A 26,001-nucleotide genomic window follows, 5' to 3' on the forward strand; every position below is an offset into this window, starting at 1 on the left:
AGGCCCCGCAGCGTCGGTGCGAGTGAGGGGGGTCAGGGCAGAGCAGCAGTGACTCACCTGGGGACAGACTCTACCCTTCGCCTCAGCCCAGTTAAATCCTGCTCCTCCGCACCCAGCAGCCCTTGCAGTTTGACACAAATCGTGTTTTTGACAGAGACCCTGGGGAATTATCTATTCTTCAGCACTTGCCTAAGACACAGAACACAAACGGCTTTGTGCAGTCCGTTGCTGTCCTAACTAAATACACCCATGGCAGTGTAAGCCACACCCTGCTGAACATAATACAATTACAGCTGCAACCAAATGAGACCAAACACATGACATTTTCTAAAATCAAAGGCATAAACTAAGACTGTATACAAAATCCATAGCCTCGCCTACTGCCCTGTCACTTTCATTTTTTTGTACTCTGATCAGGAATCAACTACATCAACCTGTATATTAAAAGGATTTTTTTTTTTTTTGACAAAAGATTTAAAGGTTTCTGAGTCAAGGTGGCAATGTGTTACTATTGTCAACAACTACTACTCTGGAGGAGAAAAATCTTTAAATGAAAATCAAGAAGAAAGTACCACGTTAACTTGTATTGAAGTACGAGGAATAAATAGTGGTATACCCGAAAAAGCCAGTACCTCAAAGACATTAAGAATGCAGAGCACAGTACTACACATCAGGTTCACTGAAGAGAAACATTTTAAGATGCTTCAAATGTCACATCCTGTCTAAACACTGTAAAACTATAATTTCCTGAGACAAAATAGAAAAGTATGAAGACTGAGTAAACCAACCACAGTTCACAAATGCATACAAGCAACCAATTCTTCAATTTGCTTTATTTTTCTCTGCATAAAGAACCCTGCACAGGCAATTCAAATTAAAACAAAATAAATATGTGAATATTCATGTAAAACTGTCCTTGCTAATGAACAATTATACACAATGTACAACTCTTCATGTTCACTGGGAGGGCTTACAAATGTACTATTCCCAACAAAAATGCACCAAAATGTCTCCATGCAAACTTACCAAAAGTGACCAAAAAAAGGAGAAAAAACTTACTGATCATACTTTTTTGTTTTCTTTTTCCTTGTTTTTTTTTTTTTTACAATCACAAAAAAATAAAAACATCTAATTTTTTGTTACATTTATAGTAACTAAAATGTGGCCACTGTCTATTAACGTCTGTTTTTATGCTCCTAAAACATCTATGGTTACTGTAAAATTATGTCAACAATGAATTGGACTTAGGGCACTATTTGTAGTAAAAGGAAGATGATTTTGTTCACAGAATGTTAATAATCTGTGTCTGAGCCCTCTGCATTGTCCACATTCCGTGAGAGCATATAATTGTCCATATCTATAGACCTGCAATTATTGATTGCATAGCGCAAACGCTCTGCCATGATTAGTTGACTGGAGTAAGGTGGGAGCCTCAGTTGAAAGAAACAAGTCTGTGAGGTAGGCAAGCTGTCGTAAGGCTGTGGAAATGGATAAAAGGTGGGACAGTGTTAAGTCGTGAATGAAGCAAAAAAATGCAACATACCCATATTTCATTGCTCCCTCCCTTCCTTGCCTCTGTCATTCAGCATTTTCACATTCTGTCTCAAAATTCCTTTCGAGAAGCAGACTAGCCTCCCTTGTTTTAACATCACTTCTTCCATCCTTAAGTATGTGCAAAACCACCGCTGTATCAGCTGCTCTGTAAATAATTCAACCCACTAACGAAATTCAGCTATTTGAAAAGTTGATCACACTTTAGCAGCCCATTGGAAGATGCCAAGCACCTCTCAAATTACACACCATAGTGTGCCTTAACATGAGGCAATCTGAGAGACACCTAACCAAAGATGACAGTCAAACCACTGTTATCTTAGATTTTGCCAAGTTTTTGATTTAGGTAGTTCATGGAGAATGTGCTTTCACTGCACAAACCCCAAAAGGAATGCCAAAGGAGTTCATCCTGTATGTAAAGTAATACACTGTAAACTCATTACAGTGGTTTTAAGACATTAGAGTCCACTGGTGGTCACATATTGCCATTTACACAGATTTAAAACTTTAAAAAAAGTGAAAATTATCAAATGAAAAAAGGAACTGGAACAGAAAATGACTGGACAAGTTACAATCCAAGGAGGTTTGTTTCTTGTGCAAGAACTTGTCTTGATCTCCAATCACATAACTATTGTAAATGTACTTCTATGCAATTAAAATGTTTGGGTTTAATAGCTCAGAGCATATCCCATCCCATACTTTCTCTGCAAATTTATAATTACGGAAACCTGTCCCCTATTGCCAAATGACATATTATACTAGGCAGGAATAATTAAAAAAAAAAAAAAAAACAAACAGAAATGAAAACAGCCTCTTACCCTATCAACCTTCATTATTTGGAATCGCTGAGAGATATCAGCTGTGTTGGCTGGCAATCGAGATCTTCCCGACACAAACCTCATGAAAAGGACTCTCTCCTCATTTGAAAATTCTTCAAGGGTGTGCCAGAACCACTGCACCAGCTGATGCTGCTCATCAACTTCTCTGTATCGCACAACTTTCTTCAGAACTTCAACTGATATTTCTGGCATTCCACAGACCATTTGCTCCAACTGCTTGGCAGTCAGAAGAGACAGCAAAGGAACTGGAACAATCCAAGACATTCCTTCTCTTACAGCAGCCACCTATTGCCCAAAAAAGAAGAGACATCTGAAGTGCAATTGTCTTACCTCTGCCACTTACTCTGCCATCCAAATGCAAAACCAACGTATCAGCTGAGCAATGGGATAAAGAGAAACAATTATAGAACATTTGCCAAATCCAACCTCCCACACCTGCCTCCCCTCTAAGGGCTGTATCCCCTCTCAAAATCCTGGAGAATATTACAGGTATTTTTAATTGTAGTTGCACATAAAATAACATGTTTTGATACAAAACAGAAGAACTTAAAAAACTGCAAGTTAGCAGCACAAATGCTGATGGCTAAACCAAAAACCTGTGTATATATCATACATCTGAGCTGAAACAAAGTCGTATTTGTAAGAAGTCTGTACTTGTTCCAGAAGACTTAAGATTTGGCACCTCTGATAAGGAAGTTATTTTCCTAATACAGATAATATCACGATGCATCTACACCTTGAGAAAAAGGAAAAGAATTTTCCTAGCATGTAATTAGTAGCTTTCACAAGCTTCACTATACAAATGACAAAATACACAGATGTATGCAAACAGGTAATTAACACCCCTCAAAAGACATCATGACATATTTGTAGTTTCTGTGCTAAAGCAGAAGAGAAATAGTTTTAAGCTAAACATATGTTTGTCAATAGTATTTACTTTAGCTAGTCTTTATGTTGCTATAATGTCCACAGTGCAGAGGAGGTTATTTTCTCACATGGGGCTGAGAGTTGCAGTGGGGCTACTATAATGAAAGACAAGTTCTGATTTCTAATGCTCTTTTGTCAACTAAACAATTACTAAGAAAAACAGGACTAATTTAAAACAAATCCCCCAAACAGACTGTGAGGGGAAGAAAGCCCCGGGGGCCCAGGTGAGATGCAGAAAGCCAAGCTTTTCTTATTCCCTAGCAAACTGTAACAGAAACTTGCATAAATCAAACCCACCGTTGGCATTAACAATGGGGATAGCGTCACAATGAAATTCTTACCTGGCGGTCCATTTCATGGAGTCTGTACTCAATTGCCCTCTCCACATATTCTTTCCTGTTTGAAAAGGTAAGTGGGATACTGTTCCCTCCAGGGATTATGGGAACCATTTTACCATCAGCACTTTGGCCAACAAAAGAATCTAAAGGAATCATCTGTGATGTGAAACAGGAAAAGTAAATTCAGTGTTAAGTCACTCTAGCGATCCAAGTTTCGTATTTTACTATCAGTCACCCAGAACTATAACAAATCACAAACTATTCCAAATGCATGTGAAGCGCTTGTTATCCCAATAATGGGGACATTGAATGATATAAATACTGAAGGTGAGTTCAATCTGATAAAGTAAGTGCTTTCCAAATAAACCTGAAAGCTGCAACTTTCATCTCTTACCTCATGGAAATTTTCTTCAGTAATCCCACTGTCTTCAATGTGAAGAATGCTGTTGAGGGTCTGCACATAGAGCAGATCTACCTCCTCCAAATCCTCCAAGATGAGTGGGATACAACAGAGTTGCTTCCAGACCATTGGAGCCAAATGAAGATCTAATGGCTTTTTTGTACGAATAGCTACACCCATGAGAATGCCCAAGAACTTAAACTGCATCAGATGTTCATCTAAACATGCTGAAGGGTTAAAGAGAAACCTGAAAGAACAAGGAATCAGTGATAATACTCTAGGATCATTTCTATGCTAGTTCATTAGAAGTAAAAGACAAAACACTACTAAGTATAGCATAGTAACTGTCAACACAATTATCAGTAGGGGTGTCCAAATAAGAAGATTATTGTTATCTTTAGCTGTTACAATAACGGAGGCCAAGATGGGCAGAACTAATCCTGACCACAAAAGGCTGGCATTCTTGATGTTACTCTGAATTCTGCCACCAGCAATCCAGGAAGTTCACATTAAAACCATGCCCTCTCCTCCACAATAAAGTAATCTCACAACCTGAAGGAAAAAACGTACCAGAGACAATCATAAAGTCTCATCATTTGGTATAGCACAGTTAATCGAAGATTTTAATTTTCACACATTAACATTTGCAATAAAAGCAAATCCTAGACAACTTACCTATCCCTATTGTAGCCTACTTCAGCTGTAGCATTTGGGGAAGGAATAAGCAGGTCTACTATTCCAGTTTCCAGCTCCTTAAAAATCAACAGCAAAAAAGCCTTCTTAGACACAGGGCTAACAAACCTATTACAGAAATACTATGGCATTATAGCACTACAAGACAGAATATTCTATTATAGTGATGTTACTTCTTATAAATTAATGTGAAACACTGAAGAGAAAGTAAACACAGAAGGGATGATTTTTAGTAATAAAAACATGTTTATTTCAAGACCTGCTCTTACATCAGACTGTAATGGTTATTTTACTGTGACTGCTCTGTGATACGTTCTTGTTTGTGTTTCAGAAACAATCAGAAGCCACAAATTCTACACCCTACTTGGTGCAGCTTTTTCTAAAACCAAAAATGAAGCAATTTTTTCAATGAGTTCTGTTCTAAACCCTCATCACACCTCATATTTAATGTAAACCTTCTAGTAAAGAACCCCAAAGTTACGCCTCGGGTCCTTACCTGAATCAACCCTAGTCTTACAGGCTTCAGAAATTCAGAGTTATACTAAACATTTGGAGTTATAATAAATGGAGTTCTTCGGTTTCGTCCATCCTGTATCCTAAGTCTAACTCCAATGCCAGCTCCCGCACTATCCATAGCTGTTGCCTTGTCTCAGATTAAGCAGAAACACTATTTTATTCCCACTAACCCTCATTCTTTGGGTTTTGAGGCTCCTAGAAGCTTAAGAAACAACCAAACTTCTCCAGCCAGCATTGTCTTGAATCCTCCTGGCTCCAACCACAACTGTGTCACCGGGCTGAGACACACCTTTAAAACTATAAGCAGTAGTATCAGCATTGACCAGCTTTATCTTAGTCCTGGTAACGTGAAGCCTTCAGTTTCCAAGTGAATCTGAAAAGGCAGCTGTGTTGACGATAGAGACAGCACTCTGGTTGCAGACAGGCAAAAATGTACACGTTCTGCTACGGGTCTCCTTTCCAGCACTGAACTGAGAGGTGACACGTATGAGAAACACCTACTGGCACTGTTTCTGCATTGTATGCACGGAATGTACTGTAATCACGGAATACAGTACAACTTCTCTTCTAACAGGTACTGGCTGGACAGAATGGAGGGCTGGAAAATGCTCCTACAAGGTGTTAGGGACCATCTCAGAATTCCAAGGGGCCTACTGTAATGCTAGTTAGAGTGTGGCCTTATGGCAGCTCCTTGCCACGATCTAGGAAGCTTTCTTTATCCTCAGAGACATCCCCAAGTAGGCAGCTCTAGTGTTGTGGCTCAGGACTGAAGAACAAGTTATTTGCTAAACTGCAAAAAGGAAATTTGAAAAATAGTAAAAGACACCAGAGGGAACAAAAACTCTACTGAGGCATTTTGAACTAATAGATTTTTCCTACCTGACACATTTCTGTAATGGTGTCATCAAACACTCCTCCTGCATCATCAGCTCCTTCTCCAACCAGTTTCACTTTCCAGGCACGGGAAGGCAGGCGAAGGTCTGATGCGTTCAGCTTTACCACTTGTCTTGCTATCTGCACAAAAATGGGCTTGCATTTCCGACCTCTTTCAAAAACAACAAAAGAAGAGACAGCCATACAATGTAACTCACGACCACGTAAAGGCTACTGAAGTCACTTGATTAACGAAGTTGCACAGAGAGCGCTCAGTATGCCAAAAGTTATGTAAAACGTATGAGTATCAGTATTTGTTTGAGGTCTGATGCCTGTAACAACAATACTGACCTGGTTGATATCCTTTTCACAGTAATCTGTGGCCCATAGTTTTTCCCCTGCACCATAGTTTTTCCTATGGAGCGCACCATGGGAAGTGTGTACACTCGTGGCGCGAGCAAGGGCCTCAGCTGCCCTTGGACTATTCCCCATGTTCCAGCATTGTAATGAGATGTACTGTTCTGCAATGAAGCCATATGAGGATAAACATATTAATAAAGGATATTAATTCCAGTCTTTACAGACTAGAAACTTTCATAATAATCACGAGCACTTCAGTGTTTCAGGAAACAGGTTAGCACTTTTTGGTTTTAGCTTTGAGGCTAGTAAGCATTTGGGAACCAAAATACTGACTTATCAATGTTAGCATAAGCAAAAATATATAACAATACTTTGACAAAGCTTGGTTTAATCCAGATGTGTTTTTCTTTTATTTATTATCAAAAAACCCTATAGAACCTATTACTAAGATCGATTTTGATCTGGTCAGAAACTCTCTGTCGACATGGCATAACACAACACAGCTAAACTGTTTGGTTTTGTTTGTTTTTCAAATGGAATTTTACCTGGTTATTGGGACTGAGGTTAAGCAATCGCCATGAAGAGTACATGAGGTCAGAAAAATGGTACAGCAGTCTGAGCCTTGCTCTCACTGTATGAATGCTCACTTCTTTCAGTGCCCCATACTGTGGTGGAATGGCATCAGGTAAACCAAGCTGTAAAGGCACTGAAACGCCTACCGCAGAAAAAGAAAAAAAAGAGTGATTTCATACAGGGTAGCTGTACTGCTTTTGGATGGGATGGAGTTCATTTTCTTTGCAGTAGCTTATGCAGTGCCCACTGGAGTTAAATCACGACAGTAGTAAAATTAAGAGACTAAGATCATTTGAAAACCTACACGGATACGAAACAAAACAAATTCTGTTCCAAATGCTCAGAAGTTCTTGTTGCACTCATCCCCCAGGAAACACAAAGCCTGACTCGATCCAATGACCGCACACAAACAGTCTCGGTTCTTTACCTGGAGCTCTCGGTGGAACAGGAGGAGCCGTCCAGGCAGCGCTATGGCAACGCCCTGCTGAAATCTGTCGAACATTCTTTCCTTGCAGGACTGTTACTAGGGTTGGTTCTCTGACATGGTTGGTATGGCCCAGTCCAAGCTACCAATTTAGAACAGATGTAAAAGGGACAAAGAAGAATCAACAACTGTGATGATACTTCTCAAACTCTCTAAGCAAGAATTCAGAGCAAATGGTAAAAAATGGTATTAATCTACAGTTTACACTGGGATAAAAAAAATATTTACTGCACACGTCTTTTATTATGCTAGCATTTACCTTTTATTCTTGATACAATATTGCGTCCATACTCAGTGGCAGCAGCAGATCTAAGTGTCAAAGAGACCTTAGAACAGCCAGAGATTTTTTGCAAGCTCTTTTGCAGACTGAGGAACTGATCTATGCTGCCAAGTCACCTCTGTTGCAGTCTCATGCATAGTCAACAGAGCTCCTATGTCTCTTTTTGCCATTTAAATACCACGTTTGTTCTGGCACAGAAATTCCTACAATAGTTTATGAAAACACCATTTGTGTAAAGAGAAAGTTTACTGAAGCTGTTCTGACTTTTTACTGATAGTCTCATATCATATTCTAATTTCATATATAAGAGTATAATTTTTTTTTTTTACCACTTCATATAAAATAAAGTTTTTGCACTGCAAGGGAAATCATATAAAACAGGATGGCAGAATGACATCTCTCTGAATTTTTTGCCCTAACAATTTTTTCTCTTCCAGAAACACAAAGCACCCTAATTAAAAAAAAACCCAAATCCAAAACACCACACCGAAGAGGTTCCTCTCAGAAATTATTCTAGACAACTTGCTCAACAATCCTTCTCAAAAACTCAATCCTGAAATACCAGAGGAGAACTTTGCCCAAGCTTCCTGAAACACCACCAGCCAATAAATCAAGAGTGTCTTTCTTATACTTGTAGAATGCAGAACTGTCAAAAAGCTGAAGTCTTTTCAAAAATTTGAGTTATACACGGGGTAAGGGCGGAAAATGGACTTTAAAGGACAGGGATAAATTTAGGGTTCCAAAGAAAAGAGACAATTTATTATTTAGGGTTTTTTTTCTGACTTTAAAAAATTACTCACTGAAAAAGTTAATTTATATTTTCGTTATTAAAACCCCCTAAAGAGTTCAAAAATCTGACTGATACCAACCATAAATGTTATGATGTTGAAAAAATTGGTGACAGCTCAAGAATTAGGTAAAAAATTGTAATTTTAAAAAAACCCATTGATTACAATAATTTGGGTAGAATGTTTTCAAAGCTTTCCTAAACTACTACCATGTAAGAAAATAGGAAATAAAAGAGAATAATGGAAATGCCTAAACATTATTATGGCTGAGGGAGGAAGGAGGAGAACAAAACTAAAAGGTTTATTTCCCACCAAAATAAAGATATTCCAGCCACAACTGTGAAGTACAATGACAGCCTTATAAAGGTTAGAAATAAAAAGGAACTAGTACGTACCTGCCCTTCAGAGTTGCTACCCCAGGCATAGACATCCCCTGTCGATGACAAAGCCAGCGTATGCTCTGCTCCCACCGCTATGTCTTCAATGAAGATTCCCGACAGGACTGGAACTTGTTGAGGTCTGTTGTGATTTCGAGCTCGACCTTCTGGCAAACCTATCAGGCGATCTGAAATTGCAAGCACATGTCTATGTATGTAAGGAACATTAAAAAGTTAATTTTACTTGCAGGCAGAAGTCAGAGAGTGACAAAAACCACATATGAATTAAGTGACTTAGAAGTTTAAACATGTTTAATTCAGTGCACGTGGAAATTCTCCTGTCCAGATTTTTAAACAACTTGCATAGGCACAGGCTTTATCAGACAAAATAAACTTTTAAGTAACCCAAAGTTTTTGGACATGTGTAATTCAATGAAGTTTTACGAAAATACTCTTCAAAAAGTAAATTAGTAAATTGAAAGGCTACCCTGAGATCAGCCTAGATAGAGCTACAAATCTGGATTTTAGGCCAATGTTAAAATTGCATTGTTGAAGTTCCAAAATTCAGATTAGGTCAGCACAAATCTAAGTAGTAGCATTAGGTCAGTCTTATAAATATGTCTTAATAGTCTTCCTTTTCACTTGCAATACACACAAACCTATAGGTGGAAAGGTCCAAATGCCTACCTTGTCCAAAAGTATACACGTGACCATCTTTTGTCAGTGCAACAGAGAACTGGGTTCCACAGGCAACTTTTTTTATTCCAATTCCACAAAGAATATCCACTTTCTAAGGGGTAAGTAAAAGGAAAGAGAGCTATGGTATTATGAGGATATAAACAGAAAGCAAACATAAATTTAATCTGCAAATCCTGCTTCCAAAAAAAATTTTTATAATTCCCACTGTGCAATGCATACATTGTAGAATTACGCTAATTAGTACTTGTAAAATAATACAGGAAACTGAGACACAGCTTTTCTCTTTTTCTTTAATGGAACTAACACTTTTTTCTACGTACAATGATTCAAAATACCTTTTATTTACTAGGAGTGAGCAGGGAGTGGCAGGGGAGGAAGTAGATAAATGTGTAAACAACCTCCCCCCCAAATTCCAAAATAAGAAAGCTCTCATCTTTAAGCTAATCCTAAAATTTTCATTATTTGTATTGACACAGAGATAAGGTCACTATTATTTATGTGAAATCCTTTCAAGTATCAGGGTCAGCATAATGTACCATCAGAATTATTTACACTAGATTGTATTAAAACAGCATAGCGGATGGAATGAATAATTTAACTTCTGCAAATTCCACTCTCTCTGAACACTGTGTAACATGTTTAACAACACTGAAAATTTACGCAAAGAACAATTTCCCTATGAATTCTAACCTGCGGTGAGGACTTTGCAGTGGAATTTCCCAGACCAAGTTTACCATAATCTCCATCTCCGAAAGCCCAAACCATGGAGCCATCTGCTGACACAGCCACAGTATGATTGAGCCCACAGGCCACCTGGGTGACAGAAATACGTTACTACCACAGTTCTTGCTACCTTACTACTAACTCAAACACCCCAACTACCTTTAAGAAAAGAAAACGTCTGTATTAAAAAATAATTATCCTTCTGAAACCATTAAAAACTCCATTCCTTATTAGAGTGTTTTAAAGACCTTTTAGGACCACAGTAGTATTTTTCAGGTATTTGCTTCCCCTCAGCTCCTGGAACCAAAGGACAGTATTATGCTACACATGCTCATTGTTTGAGAATACAAAATAACTCATGAATTCACACTTCAAAATACCTACATCTTGGAACGTTTAAAAAAAATGGGCAGTTTTGCAGAAAGAAGATCAAAGGAGTCAGGAAAGTAATTATTTAAGAAATTATGCATAGTCAAATTCTGCCATCATAATCAAAATAAAAGCCAAGGTTAAAAAACAGAATGCTTAAATATGTTGAAAACATCCACTTTAAACAAAGATACATTGCTAGTTTTAGATAAACCATGCCTGTCCAATCTGGTAACCTTCCAGCGCCGTCACTCTTTCTGGAAGTTTCTTATTGGAAGTGTTTCCAAGTCCTAACCGACCATAATCACCATTTCCAAATGTAAAAAGTTTGCCATCTGCCGTCACCACAGCTGAGTGTTTGAAGCCACATGACATCTGGAAGCAAAATAAACATAACTTTAACATACATTTTAAATTTGGAGGGGAAGTAATAGTAGCTATTCCATATAAATATGTAATACCTTTTTCTCCCCTAAACTATAATCACTTTATAAAGAGCTAAAATACAGATATTTTAGTATTACTGATTTCTCCAACAACGTATCTCTTATTCTTCGCAATGGTAACATTTAGGGGTAGGACAGGTGGGGTTTTGCATGAAGAAAGGCCTCAGGTGTTTATTTATTTTCACCAAGTACTGTTTTCTGCACAACAGATTGCTTTTGCTGTACAAATATTTTATAAATATAAACACATAAATATATATATATTTTTATAAAGAAACCTCCAACCAAAACCAAATACGGTTTTGTGCATTTTTACAATGCACACTTGGCACTTTGGAGGAGGTCTTGGGGGCCAATTTTGTATGTCAAAGTCACCCGACAAGGACCAAAGGAAACTTCTAGATCATGTCTGTATTTTGACAATCTTTTGATCATTCCTTTCTTCCACGCTCTTTCTAATTTTTAGGCTTCTCCAGCAACAACTGTCAATTAACATCACACATCAACAATGAGCTCTGTGATATTAACATCCTTCCATTGGGAATTATCAACTTGGTTCATAATGCTCAGAGAAGTAGGAAGTTGCCTGTTTTCATTCAGTATATGAATTCAAACTGTCAAGACCCCCGATGGTTCTGGCACATTCCTAGCACTAGAGGTTACCACGCCTGTAGCTTGTAGGAGACAAAAAGTATTTTGGAACCTGCACAACTTCTTCTCCTTGCAGAGCCTCTATTTGCCTCGGCCGGCGCTGTCTGTCACTGTTCCCATGGCCGAGTTTGCCATAATCTCCATCTCCCCAGCTAAAGACTTCCCCACTTTCTGTTAAAGCCATGGAATGTCCATCAGATCCACAAGAAGTGACCAGCTGTGTTACAACAAAGCCTGTTAAAGAAAATTGAGAAAATAAAATTTAGAATAAATTATAATAAAATTTTAAACATACATTTATCCAAGTGCCCCTAGTGGTAGCCAATTAAGGCTAGGGAAAGGAACCAACCATGACAACAATCTCCCTGTTACAGCAACTTATTTACTTTTTATTTTGGACAAAACCTTCGTCGTCTTCTGCACAACCCATGCTTCTAGACTGCCATTAGTTTTGAAGTGAAATGATCCTACCTTGGGCAAAGACTTTTCCCTGAAGTTGCCTTAAAATTAAGAAATTTTAAGAAATTACTACTTAAATCTTAAGGAAAAATGAACATATAGTTTATTTGTTCGATTTTTTAATTAAAGACTACAATACTTTAATGCGTAAATCTGCAAAAATAGCAGATGGCTATCAAATAATAGCATCAAATAATTACACACAAATAATTATATTAACTAGATATATAATATTAACTAATCCTTATTTGTGCTCTGACAATTGACTCGTTTCAAACGCAACAATTTTACCTTGCAGCGCTGAAATGACTGTTAAGACATGAAGATCATCCGAATTTCCTTGTCCCAGTCGTCCATAGCTCCCTTCTCCACAAGCCAAAACTGTGCCATTGGCTTGAATGACGAAAGTACAATTCTGGCCACAAACAACCTAGTTTAGAAAGACAAGGGAGTTTCAATGGTTTTTGAGTTAGATGCAGCAACATTGCCATACCTGCATTAGAATGTGCATTCTTTTTAATTTTTTTTCTTTGTAATTATATCAAGACAGCAGACGTTTGTCACACTGCAAATACCTTTGTGACAACCCGATTAACGTAAGACTTCACTCACCCCATGTTTAATGGAGTTTTGTTACCCAATCACATCATAATAAAAATTACTTCACTGACACTTGCTACTAGTTTTGGCAAACCTTCTTCAACTGAGCAAAATCACAATATTCCATTACCTGAGATTTCGGTTTGATGTTTACACCCTGAATGACAATGTTATTTCAGAAAACAAAATTGACACATGCATTATGTTAAAGCTGTACATGTTATTTTCAAGTCATGTTCGCATCAAACAATTTTGTTTTGTCAGATTTCAGTGGCTTCTTGGTTTGAATTTGTCAAATAATTAAAGATTTCCTCTTTAGTGAAAACACACGTTTCGGGAGTACTTTATACTCAATTCAAACAACAAATTGGAAAGACATTCAGAGAGAGATTTTGACAACCAGTACAAACCATACATAGTAAATCATTAAATCAGGACTGTTTTCAAGTGCCCACCTGCTGCGCCTGAGAGAATGACGGTGCTGCTACTGGTATCATGACATTTCTACCAGCTTCTGCTAACTGTCCGTGTCTTCCTGCTCCCCACAGATACACGTCACATTTGCCTCCCAAGTGCCAATCCTACAAAACAGCAGGAAAAAATGCTTTAGAACATGAGTACTTTCAATAGCTTACAATGTTTAAAAAGAATAAAAAAAAAAATAACAAAAATCCCCAATCCATCAAGTTTACTCACCTCTGGCCTTGACGTTGCCCAAGACATTATCTGTTCATCCATACCATTGATCCATTTACTGTTATCCTACACAACAAAAGCACATTATTTGTCTGTTATGCAATACATATTTTCCTTTTGAACTAAGAACGATGTTGACATTCAAATTATTCTAAACAGTATAGCACTAAGAATGAATGTGTGCAGACTCAAATACTTTATTTTCATCCACAGGCCAAGTTTATTTCCTTACTACACCTCTCTAGTGATGACACCGTTATCCATGACTTGCAATCTAAATAAAAAAAAAACAAATAAAATTCATGACAAAGTAATCTTTTCCTATTTGCTGATGCTTAGGGCTTTTTGATGTTTTAGTTGCAAACACTGGCTTAAAATGTTATAAGCTTGCTGATAAAAAATTCCTAATCCAAAATTTCTATTTTGGTTTATATACCATAACAAGTCATAAAGACAACTGACACTAGGAAAATAATTTGGTGTAGAAACGTGCCACAATGTTACTCTAAAAATAGCACAGTAAAGCTCTATGTTTCTTGCTTCTACCACATATGAAAATTATTGTCACAGTTTTGGGTTGTTTTGTTTTTTAATACGCAGCTGAGTTTTTTTAATATGCAGCTGCAATCTCTCTCTGAGATTGCTCAGAGAGCACAACCTTTCCAGCATATTCTAATCGGTTAATTAAAAAATAAACTTACACTAATTGCTGGTGCTTATGTTAATGAATATAGATCTTTACAGTTCAGATATGGTAAGTGCATCACACCACACGCTCAATAACAACATGCTTTGCTGCTGAGACAATACAGCATATCTTACCATTAGGAGAGTAAGCTCATCCTCTGGAACAGGCTCCAGGTCCGGAACAGTAAAGGATTCTGGGAATTGTGCTCCCTTAGCCAGGGCTTCAGCAGCTTTTATGGTAGTAGAGAAACACTCTAGCCAGGCCCATTCTGTAGGATTCCAGGCTGCGGGATCAGGGAGGCAGTTCTGGTGATGAGGGGGCACCGGGGGATTGCACAAGAGCTGGTCCAGGTGAAGGCCCACAGCGAGGGATGCCAAGCACTGCATGTAAGGACTGTGAACAAGCTGGTCTCCACAAACAACATGCGGCTAAAGGGGAGGCGGGGGGAGAGATATTGAACAGGCAAAGTTAGAAATATATATTAATCAATTTAGAAATAGGTGTCCTTCAAGTCTAGTCCTGTAGAAAAATACTTTTCTACATGTTTAATTAAAGATTTTATAATATTTTAAATATTCTCAAATTAGAAGACTACCAGCTTTAGGAATACTGAAAGACATTTGCAAATAGGAGGTAGGAAAATCTTCTGGGTTTTCTGTGGCAAAAGACTGAAACCAGCTGAGAGTCAAACAGTGGCCTTATGTCAGACAGGAATTCTAAATGTTTGTATTAGCTTTTCTTACCTTTTCATAAGCATACTGTTCCTGAAGCATTATTGGCAAACGTTCCAAGAAAGCTCGCATGCAAGGAGCCATATTCAATCCTAGAACTCCTTGCTGCTTCAGTGCCGTCCTACATGTTGCAAGGACGTGATTGGAAGATATCCACTCTGAAGTACAGTTCACTACCAACACATCCTGTTTAACAGCAGTCACAACACACATTAGAAATTAAAAACTCATAAAGCAGGATTATTCAGCTCCACTGACTTATCATCAATCATCTTAGTTTCCACAGGGTCCAGAAACCACGCAAAACTTGGACATTTTTATCTCTGTTGGTGAATAATCTGCTTCCATTAAACAGATAAGCTGATGTAACCAGCATGCAGCATCCTTCATAACCACCGGCTCAGAAGGATTCCACCCTGACCCCTAAATTAACATAGGATTCTATTAAAAAAACCCAGCGTTTTTAGTGTCTGGTGATAGTTGAAAGATAAAACAATGTGTTTTGAAAATATACCAGAACTAGATAGGTATTTCTCTTTGCATATTTAAAAAAAAAAAAAAAGGGTGAAAAAAAAGAAAGGAAAAATAAAGACAGACAAACAGCATTTTCTTTTAGTAAAAAATATGAAAGAACAGTAACACATAGTGTCACCTTTGATCTGTTAGAGCAAGCAGCTACTCCCACTTCAGGTATCCATACTGCAGTCTGAATAGCTCCAGAACCTATCACAACACTCTGCAATACTGAACCATCCTAAGGAAAGAAGTGTTTTGAGTCAGTGTCTGAGCTACTTTTCTGTTTAAATGCATACAACCACATTCCTAAGGGATAATATTGTCCTAAATTGTTCAATATTTATTTTAAAACTCAAATGTTTATACTAAAAGTGAAAAAATATCTAGCACTTTCATAGCATTAAGGAGATAACACAACTAAGGATTTAGAAGTGTTGAATTATTAACATTATCTGACTGTTGGAAAAGTTCTCCAAGTAAGAGACTATTGTTCCCAACTTAGAGCGGCTGGTTCTGCAAAACGTAACTAACATGACCAAGCCTACAGAATGAAGCAATAGGAGAACGAGAAAATATAAAATACCTCAATGGTAAGTACAATTTCAACTTATATTTTATTATTTATCATTTCGTACTATTATTTTATACTATGCTTTCTCTGATGTTTCTAACAATGTTTCTAACATGCTGGTGAAAAAAAAAGAAGAAAGCCAGTCTGATGCCTTGATCTTTTTAGATACTCATAGTGAAAAAGAATCATGACACGTCAAAGATGATCTTACCCGTAAAGACCAAATATTCATGAGACCACCGAGTCCACCGGATACTAATGCCAGTCCATCAGGACTGAATGCAACAGTCCGAACAGGAGTAATATGTCCTCTCAGTTGAAATACACACTTGACTTCTACTGCTTTTCGGAAGCCATCCTGAAAATTATTTCAGAGTTACAAAACACTGAACTATTTACAGAAAACAGAATAGCGTTAACAGCTTCTGTATTCTGCAATAAATACTGATCATCCACAAAGATGGTGTAGTTTCCATAAGATAATAAAAAGGATAAATACTGTGATAACATTTTATAAATATCTTTGCCACATGATTGTCTTTTCTGCCCATACAAAATGACATCAACATTAAAGACCACATTACAATTTACATAAGTGAAATTAATCTTGACTTAATTTTATATAGAAAAAAAGTTTAGTATAAATTTATCAGCTTTTAAAAAAATGAAAACAGATAATAATACCACCTTTAGCAAAAAAAAAAAAAAATCATTTACACCTGTGATTTTTCATTTCCTGTTCTGAAAATGCCTACACATACACAAATGCAATATAAACTTTTTTTTAGCAAATGTCTTCTCTCAGGAAATGTTGAGATTTGAGCAACTCGCTCACATTCTTCTCCTCCCCCCGTTTTGGAACAAGCAAAGAGAATTTCTTAAACACCAAGTTTAGTCCTTTTACCTTGGCACTCGCTTCTTGGTCCCACCACCCTTCTGAGCAAGTTGAGCTGGACTGCAGCGCCATTACTATGTCCTGGGGAACAGTCCAGACACACACCAAACCATTGTGGCATCCTCTAAAGGAAGTCAGGATAAATCAGAAAAACAAAGTAAAGGTATTAACTAATGAAATATTCAGTGGTATTGTAATTAACTTAAAATATCAGTGGTCTTCACCACCTTCCTATAAAACCATATTGTAATCAGTGAATCTAAAGTGGAAAAGAACATTCCCAATGGATAAATGCATCTTTTCCTGTTCCTCTCCAACCCCGCAGCTTTTCAAGTTTTACTAACAACATACTCTCAGAAATGAAATTTTTTTGCTTCATCAAAATTTCAAGCAGGACATCCACACAGAGGTCTCATAGCATGGAGAAAACAGTCGGTAACATGACCAGAGCTGCCCTTTCCATATGAATTCTGAAGCCTCGTGGACCTCATGGCAACTGGCTTACTGAATGACTGTTATTTAAAAAAAAAGAGAAAACTTTTCTTTGCTCTGGACACTAAAGACTGGTAGAAAAGTCCTGCAAAAGAGCTATAGAAACAATAAAAACAATTACATACGTAGCCAGTAAAAGCTGCAACTTGGGTCCTCTCCCTGGAAGAGCGCACCAGGCAATGCCATTCACAAAAGCTGGGTGGGACAGTGAATGCAGACGCCTCCAACATCCTCCCATATGGCCCCAGAGTTTCACTGTTTCTTCCTTGGCACATGTCAGGAGAATCTTTCCAGTTGGATCCCACTTCATACTAACAATCATATCCTATTGGATTTAAAAAAATTAAAAATAAGTATGAAGTAACACAGTAAGGACATAGAAAATTTAACTCTCAGAGATAATGTAATGTTTAATTATTAATAACAAAGAAGACTTTATTGTTAAATAAATTGTTTCAGAGATAGCGAGTTGCAATTACAAAACCACAAAAATACTTTTCAGAGCTGTCAAACTGAAATAAAATCCAAGCTTCCTGAGAGAAGCTACAGGGAAAGCGTAGAAAAAAATGTTCTCTTTTCATTGCACACCTTTCTTGATTTTTTCTTTCCCCAAAAGAAGCAGACAATTTTTCCTTCTTTTTTATATAATGAAATTGTAGTATGAATTACCTTAATGGTACATGGTTCATAAACATATTGGGCAGTGGGCCAGACGTAGTTTTGAGTCTAACGGAGGTATGAAAGGAGAACAGCCCACAGTGGAAAAGGCAAGTATAGCTTTATTGTCACAGCATGCTCACTTCTGTGACTACCGTGCTTCAAATACCGAGACCAGTTCATGGAAGCATCCAAGATGCTTTTACTGCACCTAAGCTCGGGGAATTCTCTTCACCTAACAAATAATTTATGGACTATTAATCACTTATTATTACATACCAGCCAAGCAAAGGGTTCTAAACATTGTTCTAAACATTTGCGGCTGCATAATTGGAAACACATCTTTTGCTTTGCACAGGAACTTAAGCTTTACAAAAACATGTGACATAACCAAAATTAAAATTTCTTATGAGCACTTTTACAAATAAAATAACGATGGTCTTTTAAATCCAGACATGCATAGCTGTGTCCTTAATACACTTCTGTCACTGTATGTACATACACTTTACAATCTCTAATAACAAAAAAGGCTATAAAATTTATTTTTCCTTTTTTTTTTTTTTTTCTAATTTGGTAGACTGTTCCTTTAAAAAATATTGTGTTTAACGTGTATCAGAAAAGCTATTTGTTGACTTCATAAATAGCTTTCAAATATAGAAATCAGCTTTAAAAGATCTTTGCCCACAGAAATTACGCATTAGTTTTAAAAAGACTAACTCTACCTTATGTGCATCAACTAGAACGATTCCTCCTTTTTCAAGTGGTTCCTTTGTTCCTATTAGCAATTTTCCATCTGAATAGCCAACTGCAAACGGTCTGTCTTCACTGAACCAGGCAAGGCATGTGACAGACACTATGTAAACAGACAACACAAAATATTCATTAAACTAAATCGAACTTCACTCCTGACAAAGAGGTTTTTGCAGTGCAATTATCTAAAATATGAAGTGCTGTGCCCCCCACCACCACCACCCCGGCCCCAGGTTATTTAACGTACTATTGGTCTGAAAATTTTCTTGGATTTGTATGGTAAAGATCAGACTGAGTGCTACTATAATGACAGCTGTTGAGATTACTTTGTAATAGTTTTTTCATTCTTCTTCTTTTAATTAAAATAATTTAATTGATATTCCTGACATGGTAAAAAGAACTATGCTAGGGAAAAGAAAAAAAGCAGACTGAATCCTATACGTGTATCTGAGACCGGGAAGCTTTTAAGAAAAGCACTGAAAACAATTTGAGCCTTTCTTAGCACACAAATATTGCCTCACTTGATTCTGCCAAAAAAATCTGCAAATTTCCTGAAGGAGCAATAAGCAAAATCACACAGTGCTACCAAAAATGTGCTCCTTTATGTTCCCTGAGACTGGAACTATAAAGGAAAAATGGCAGTAATGAAGTAATTCAAATGACACTGACTATATGCTATCTGTAGACAGAACAGACACTGCAGGGAATCTACACTAATTTTACACAACAGTAAGAAATGTCAGGATCTGAGTAGGTTGCTACCAACTGTTTGCCTCTGCTGTAGAGGAATCAGGGTGCAGATGGAGATCCCACAGACTTTTCTCCTCCCATGAACACAAGTGAATGATGCTTGCAGGTAAGATACCAGAAGTCAGATCCCATGAACGATAATAAAAAAATTGAGATTATATACTTGCTTAATTAAAAAAAATGGGGGGGGGGGGGGGGGGGAATTCATAATTTTAATTTCTACTTGAATACTGATACGGTCACCTACCATCCTTTCTGTAGCAGTGCTCCAGTTCTAGCCGGTGCATGGTTGAAATATCCACAACTTCAATAAGACCAAGAGATCCATCCATACGCCCAATTAATAATAATTCTGGAGCATCTCCTGTCCATGCTGCAGTGGGCCCTTCTTCTGGCCAAGCTAGAGCAGATACCCAGTGAGGCTGAAGATCTAATAATCCTTTTCCTCCTAGGAGCGCAAAAAGTCTTTTAAAACTACTTCATCTTCATAAAGAAAAGAAAACAACAAAAGTACTTTCCATAGGAAAATATCAAGAGATCCTATTTAGATGTAGCACATACTACAAATTCATGTAAGTTACAAGCCTATGAAGCAGTGGTCCACTAATCTACGCAGACAAAATCTAGCTAATAAATCTCAATTATCAGCCAAGTTACATGGTTTTCTTAGGGAAGCTAAATTCTTCAGTACTCAGTAAATTTAGACTTTTTCTGTGGACTGTCTATTAACATGGGCAGTGTAGCTGGTGATTTTCGTAAGCACAAAACAACAGAATGAAGTTTCAGAGATTACAAATGTCAAAAAAAATGTAAGAGAATCCACTTAAAGATGCTCGCAAGCTGAACCAAGGAATTGGAAAGGGCTTTTCCTGGAGCAGGCTCAGTCCTCTCTATCACAATGCAATATCATAAATTCATTAATTTTATAGTGTTTCTTCTAAGGTTTCATTTCTCATTATAAAAAATGAGATGACAGTCTTTTAAACATTAGAAACTTTTTTTAAGTTATTCATGGCCAATTTATTTACATTTCTTCTTGTGTCCACGCTATCCATTTGCTTACATGGCTGCTTTTTCTCCCTGGACTTCTACAGTTTATCTTCCTAATGTACTTATTTATAAGCTTCCTTCTCCAAGACTCTTCTGTTCAAATAAATAAACCAAGCTCACTCATTCTACTCTCATTAGAAGACATTCCATCTAGCTGAACACTCTAGAAGTCATTCCCTCCATCTGCTTCAGTCAATTTTCGCATTCTCCCCGTTGCATGGAGAAAGGTAATACTTGCAGACTACAAGAAGATAGCATTTACAGACAAAAATTGCTAAAAGTAATCAAGCCTCACACCTAAATACTTTTGATCCCACAAGGACTCATTGGCTGCTCAGTTTTCTACTGAATTAATTGTACATCACACACTCATTTGCGGTTAGTTTCTTCCTCTTATTAAATAGGTTTACAAGATATTATGGAAGATGGTAGGCATTTAAACTGGAGAGCATACACAGTTAAATACTTGGGTAAACAAATACTCAGTAACTTAGCAGCTTCCCTAGAAATTCGTTGTACCATAAAGTGTCACTAAGAGCATACCATTGACTTGCCATATGTTCACCATCTTTTCCGTAGCTCCAGCCAGGTACTTGCCACTGATGCTCCAACAGACAAGAGACAAACTAAGGTCACTGGGTGATCCCAGACTTTCTTCAGAATCACCTTCTCTACAAGAGAATAAAATGGTGCAGTTAAAAAAGGGCATCTCCTTTAAGCAGACAGGAAAACATAAAATTAATTAAACACACAAGTTAAAATCTGGAGTCCCCCATCATCACTGCAGATTTACGTAATAGATTTTTCTGCTCATAGTTCTATCTTCTATTTAAACCCACTTCAAATTACAGAACAAGATACCCGTTATTTCTACAGTAAGAAATTTGAAGTTAGGTTTCAATTAGAAGAATAAGCTTAATTATGTTTAACTTTACCTATTTATAGCTCAAATTTAACATCTTTGGTGAGGGCAAAACTTTCTGGGAAGTCATGAAATGAAACAGAACGCCTTAGGCAAAAGAAATTGAAGGGTACATTTTGCTCTCAATTTTAGCTTAAACTCTTCCTCCTGTTACACTGTTGTTACACTGTTCTAAAATTCTAGTTTAAGTTTGCTTTTTGCCTTTACCAGGACCACTGGTGTGTTTTATTGCCCCTTAGGGTCATACATGACAGGCACAATGTTTACCAATTTTAGTAACAGGAAAATGAAGGCTCTAATACTGCCAGGATGCATGTTGCAGGCCACATAGTGTGTCACCCCTGTATTTTTGAAGATACAGAAGGCATGCCTTTGGCGTGTTCTTGCTTAAGCAGCAGACAGTGAATTTGGGAACAGAGCAGGTAATTGGGCCTTGTAACTGTTATTGACAACATTAACTTAATAACACATGTAACAATATTAACATAAAAAAAAGTTAACATAACAGGTAGTAATACTGTATCAGGGAAATCTAGTAGCATTTAAATAATGTTCCTCCAAACTCAGAAAAACAAAAAGTATTCTCACAGAAGGAGGACATAATTCTATCAGAAAGAAGGGATAATGCCTTTTCATCTACTTGTCTCTAAGGGCTACAAAAAACTTCTTCTGAAGTCAAGTTATTACACCATTCCATTTATTCCTTTTAAGGCAGCAGCAAAGAATAGCAAGCAAACAAGAACTAAAACGACCACTAAGAAATCATCACGAAACAACCCTCAAGTCCGCTATTGTTTCTTCATTCTCCTGAGATAAACTGACCTAAGCTGTACTAAAGAATTAGATTTTAATCTTTTATTTTTCTTTCTTTTTGGGACACATCTAAATGCTACAAAAGTATTTCCCCGACAGCCTCACGAAGAACAATCACACTCAGTTACTGAACCCCAGAAGTCACAAATTCTTTTTTCACACGTGACTCAAACCACCACACTCGAAATTATCATGTTATATGTTGCACCTGTCCACTGCAACCCACTGAAGGGATTTTTGCATTTTTTTCGTGTGACAGTCCCTTACAGACAGTCCCTTTATACCTACTCTTATCAGCTTGACATTTAAGGTCAATTTTCAGTTTTAAGCTATTTCATGCCATAAACACAGCAACAATCCCAGAGAAAAAATGAGAGAACGTCTGCGCAGGAGATACTGCAGGGTTGTCTCTTTTCGTTACCCTGCACAATCACAGCTTAAATTAAATACTTGACTATTATAAAGAATCATCTTACAGCTTGTTGAGCACACAGGTTTGTTGCAACGAATACTGCTTCTTTGTAACATTCCACACCCTTATGGTGCCATCATTTCCACTGGTCGCCAAAAGTCCCTTTTTATTGCACCAAACACATGTCATGACCTGCAAGTACCAACATAATCATGGCAAAACTGAAATTCAAATCTAAAGCTTACGTATGTTTGTGCACTGGTATTAAGCAAATATTGACCAATGAGACAGAGTATTGTCTACATTATTGAAATACACTGTAACAATGAAACAAGATACATTTTTCTACTTTTACAGTAATTAAGCGTGCTTTATAAGGTTGCTACACTTCGTTCAGACCCATACTCCACAGGCCACTATTGCACAGAATACTGGACAAAGACGTTAACTACTAAGACAGAAAAATTAACGCAAATTAAGATCTAGTGTCAGAAAAGATTTAGGGTGATTCTGCTGACTACGTGTACTGTCATGTCCCCTTTAATTGAAGCTTCAAAGCAGCTAAGCATTTTTATGCATCAGAGCTACGGTCAAGCAGTAATTTATCACCAAAAAAATTACTTCTTGTGGGAAATCATTTCAGCCAGTATATTTGTAAAATAATAGTATTTTACTTTTGCTGTATTCTACAAAAGAGAGTATTAAAATTCATGCCTTTTTGGGAGAAATCATCCTTACCCTGTTCTGATGAGCCTCTAGTTTTATGAAGGAACATTTTCTTAAGTCTCCCCCCATATCAGCGAGGGTCTGAGGAATAGTTTGATTATCTCGATCGTGTGCTGCAAGAGTTCGCACCAGCTGCTGAGCAGCCCACTGCCTATGTTGGGAAGATAACCTTGAAGAGAGGCAGCAAGCTGCTAGTGCATTAGCCAGCTCCAGAGGGCCTACAGCAGAAGGATCATAGGAAGGATGGGCATACAAATGGGCAATTAAACCTGCTTAAACAAAACAATGAGACGATGCCTAGATGAGTACCAAACAGAATTACACAAATGAACACAGCAATAGCCATAATTTCCAGAAAAAAGGGAAAGGGATTAACAAACATCTTACAAGGACGTTGCAATCATGTTAACTACTAGGAAAAAACAACTCTGTTGAGACTGAGAGAAAAACAACCACCTTGAAAATTTCACAGAAAAACCTAAAGAACAGAATTATGAATAGTCTTATTCCCACCATATGGACAATGGTTGTTCATGGAGCAGGGAAGAGGAAAATGCCTCCTCTGACAGAGAGAAGCTGCTGTGGCTGCTATGCCCCTCCCTCCCTTTAACACAGCAACACCCTGGTGTTGAGGCACAGCAGCTGCTTTTTGGCTCCCTGCCCTCTCTCAGCACAACTTTCTGTCTCAAGAGACAGGACAGTAGTTAGGTGGCCACACTCAACCATTATTCCCCTTCATTTCATATTAGGTGGCACAACCAAGGCTGAAAGTTTTAGCTCTATGGGGCTTTGAATACACACACATTCATTTTTTTTTTTAAAGTGGCAAAAGATGCAACTCATAAGATCATATTTCTAAGTAAAATTTGTGTACTAAACTATAAGATTACTTTGATTAAAACAAGTTTTGTACATTTTTGAGAGTATGCTTTTGTATGTATGTATACATTACTCTAGAAAGCATCCCCTTAAATATAAATGAGGAATTAAAGACTTAATAATTAACATTTAAAAACAAAGCTGTATCGTACCTTTCTTTTCAATTTCGGCTTTATCGTAATTTGGCCTCAGTTTGGCCCCTTTGTCTGCCAACAGTGCTACAAGTGCTTGAGTAACCACAAAATTCGGAGATGTGACAAGTTTGTTTTCTTCTGCAATTCCTCTTAAAAAACTTGGCAAAAATTTTCGCTGAATCGGATCATCAACTGTTGTCAAGTTTACACCAGTTGCTGCAGAAATCAAATTCTAAAAATAAAGACAGACAATAAATACCCGGAACAAACAAAAATATCCATTTTGTAAAGCATTTGTCGTCATCATGCACAATTTTACAGATTTTCAACTTTTTTCAGAAATTCTCAGCTCCCAACCACTTTTACTTTAAGATCATGTACAATTGGAATTTCCCTTAGCACAGGAAAGACATGGACCTGTTGGAGCAGGCCAGAGGAGGCCACGAAGATGACCAGAGGGCTGAAGCACCTCTGCTATGAGGACAGGATGGGAGAGTTGGGTGTGTTCAGCCTGAAGAAGAGAAGGCTCCAGGGGGACTTTAGAGCCTCTTCCAGCACCTAAAGGGGCCTACAGGAAAGATGGGGACAACTTTTTAGTAGGGCCTGTTGCGATAGGACAGGGGGTAATGGCTTTAAATTAAAAGAGGAAAGAGAGGAAAGATTTAGACTAGGTATAAGGAAGACATTTTTTATGTTGAGGGTGGTGAGACACTGGAGACAGTTGCCCAGAGAGGTGGTAGATGCCCCATCTGTGGAAACATTCAAGTCAGGTAAGACAGGGCTCTGAGCAACCTGATCTAGTTGAAGATGTCCCTGCTCGCTGCAGGGGGGTTGGAGTAGATGGCCTTTTAAGGTCCCTTCCAACCCAAACCATTCTATGATTCAATGAGTCTTCTGCCCTGGGGAATACCTGGTCTTAATGGAACCAAATATCCAGAGATACAAGGATTGGGGAAAAGAAAGAAAGAAGTATCAAGTAACCAAAAATATCAGCAAGACCTAGGGAGCTTTTACATAACATTTTTTACAAAGTTATGCATGTGGTGGTAGGATAAAAAGCAGTAACACAGAATAAAATCCATTATTCCTTCCAACACTCGTATTTCTCAACAATTACATTTCAAAGTCAGAAGAACAAAACAATTACTCTGATTGCTTAGAAGTTTCCTGATACATATGAAATCCTGCTGCATGTCCACGAGATCATCTCTTTCTAAATATAAACAATCTGTGCTCCACAGTTGTCTCAATTAAAAAAAAACCCACAATTTTAACAGAAAAACCCTATCAAGACAAAATGCACATCCATTTTTCTCCACTCAAAAAAGTGTACTCAGCAAAAAAATATAGTTACTTGATTTTTATCAACAATA

The 26,001-nt window shown here is 37.5% G+C and overlaps 1 protein-coding gene across 12 annotated transcripts in view; it reads right to left on the minus strand.

Annotated features, from left to right (window-relative positions):
* Positions 1-805: 805 nt before the first annotated feature.
* Positions 806-26,001, minus strand: part of HERC1 (HECT and RLD domain containing E3 ubiquitin protein ligase family member 1) — a 105,542-nt gene continuing 80,346 nt past the window's right edge. For 11 of the 12 annotated variants that reach the window (XM_054215647.1, XM_054215649.1, XM_054215657.1 and 8 more), the window contains 29 exons: positions 24,647-24,860; positions 23,628-23,884; positions 22,954-23,081; positions 21,286-21,413; positions 19,940-20,140; positions 18,915-19,045; positions 17,661-17,860; positions 17,053-17,167; positions 16,360-16,506; positions 15,714-15,815; positions 15,074-15,247; positions 14,465-14,758; positions 13,643-13,708; positions 13,402-13,527; positions 12,638-12,776; positions 11,940-12,121; positions 11,010-11,165; positions 10,389-10,511; positions 9,687-9,789; positions 9,018-9,187; positions 7,498-7,636; positions 7,043-7,212; positions 6,489-6,658; positions 6,144-6,309; positions 4,731-4,807; positions 4,050-4,302; positions 3,659-3,811; positions 2,370-2,675; positions 806-1,478 (listed from right to left, as the gene is read on the minus strand). In XM_054215647.1, coding sequence (XP_054071622.1) covers positions 1,293-1,478; positions 2,370-2,675; positions 3,659-3,811; positions 4,050-4,302; positions 4,731-4,807; positions 6,144-6,309; positions 6,489-6,658; positions 7,043-7,212; positions 7,498-7,636; positions 9,018-9,187; positions 9,687-9,789; positions 10,389-10,511; positions 11,010-11,165; positions 11,940-12,121; positions 12,638-12,776; positions 13,402-13,527; positions 13,643-13,708; positions 14,465-14,758; positions 15,074-15,247; positions 15,714-15,815; positions 16,360-16,506; positions 17,053-17,167; positions 17,661-17,860; positions 18,915-19,045; positions 19,940-20,140; positions 21,286-21,413; positions 22,954-23,081; positions 23,628-23,884; positions 24,647-24,860 — 4,776 coding nt within the window. In that variant the 3' untranslated portion in view covers positions 806-1,292. The remainder of the gene's footprint in view (positions 1,479-2,369; positions 2,676-3,658; positions 3,812-4,049; positions 4,303-4,730; positions 4,808-6,143; positions 6,310-6,488; positions 6,659-7,042; positions 7,213-7,497; positions 7,637-9,017; positions 9,188-9,686; positions 9,790-10,388; positions 10,512-11,009; positions 11,166-11,939; positions 12,122-12,637; positions 12,777-13,401; positions 13,528-13,642; positions 13,709-14,464; positions 14,759-15,073; positions 15,248-15,713; positions 15,816-16,359; positions 16,507-17,052; positions 17,168-17,660; positions 17,861-18,914; positions 19,046-19,939; positions 20,141-21,285; positions 21,414-22,953; positions 23,082-23,627; positions 23,885-24,646; positions 24,861-26,001) is intronic. The other variant, XM_054215658.1, reaches the window with a different exon arrangement.

The sequence above is a fragment of the Rissa tridactyla genome, chromosome 9 (genome assembly GCF_028500815.1).
Source record: "Rissa tridactyla isolate bRisTri1 chromosome 9, bRisTri1.patW.cur.20221130, whole genome shotgun sequence".
In the NCBI taxonomy this organism is placed as follows: Eukaryota; Metazoa; Chordata; class Aves; order Charadriiformes; family Laridae; genus Rissa; species Rissa tridactyla.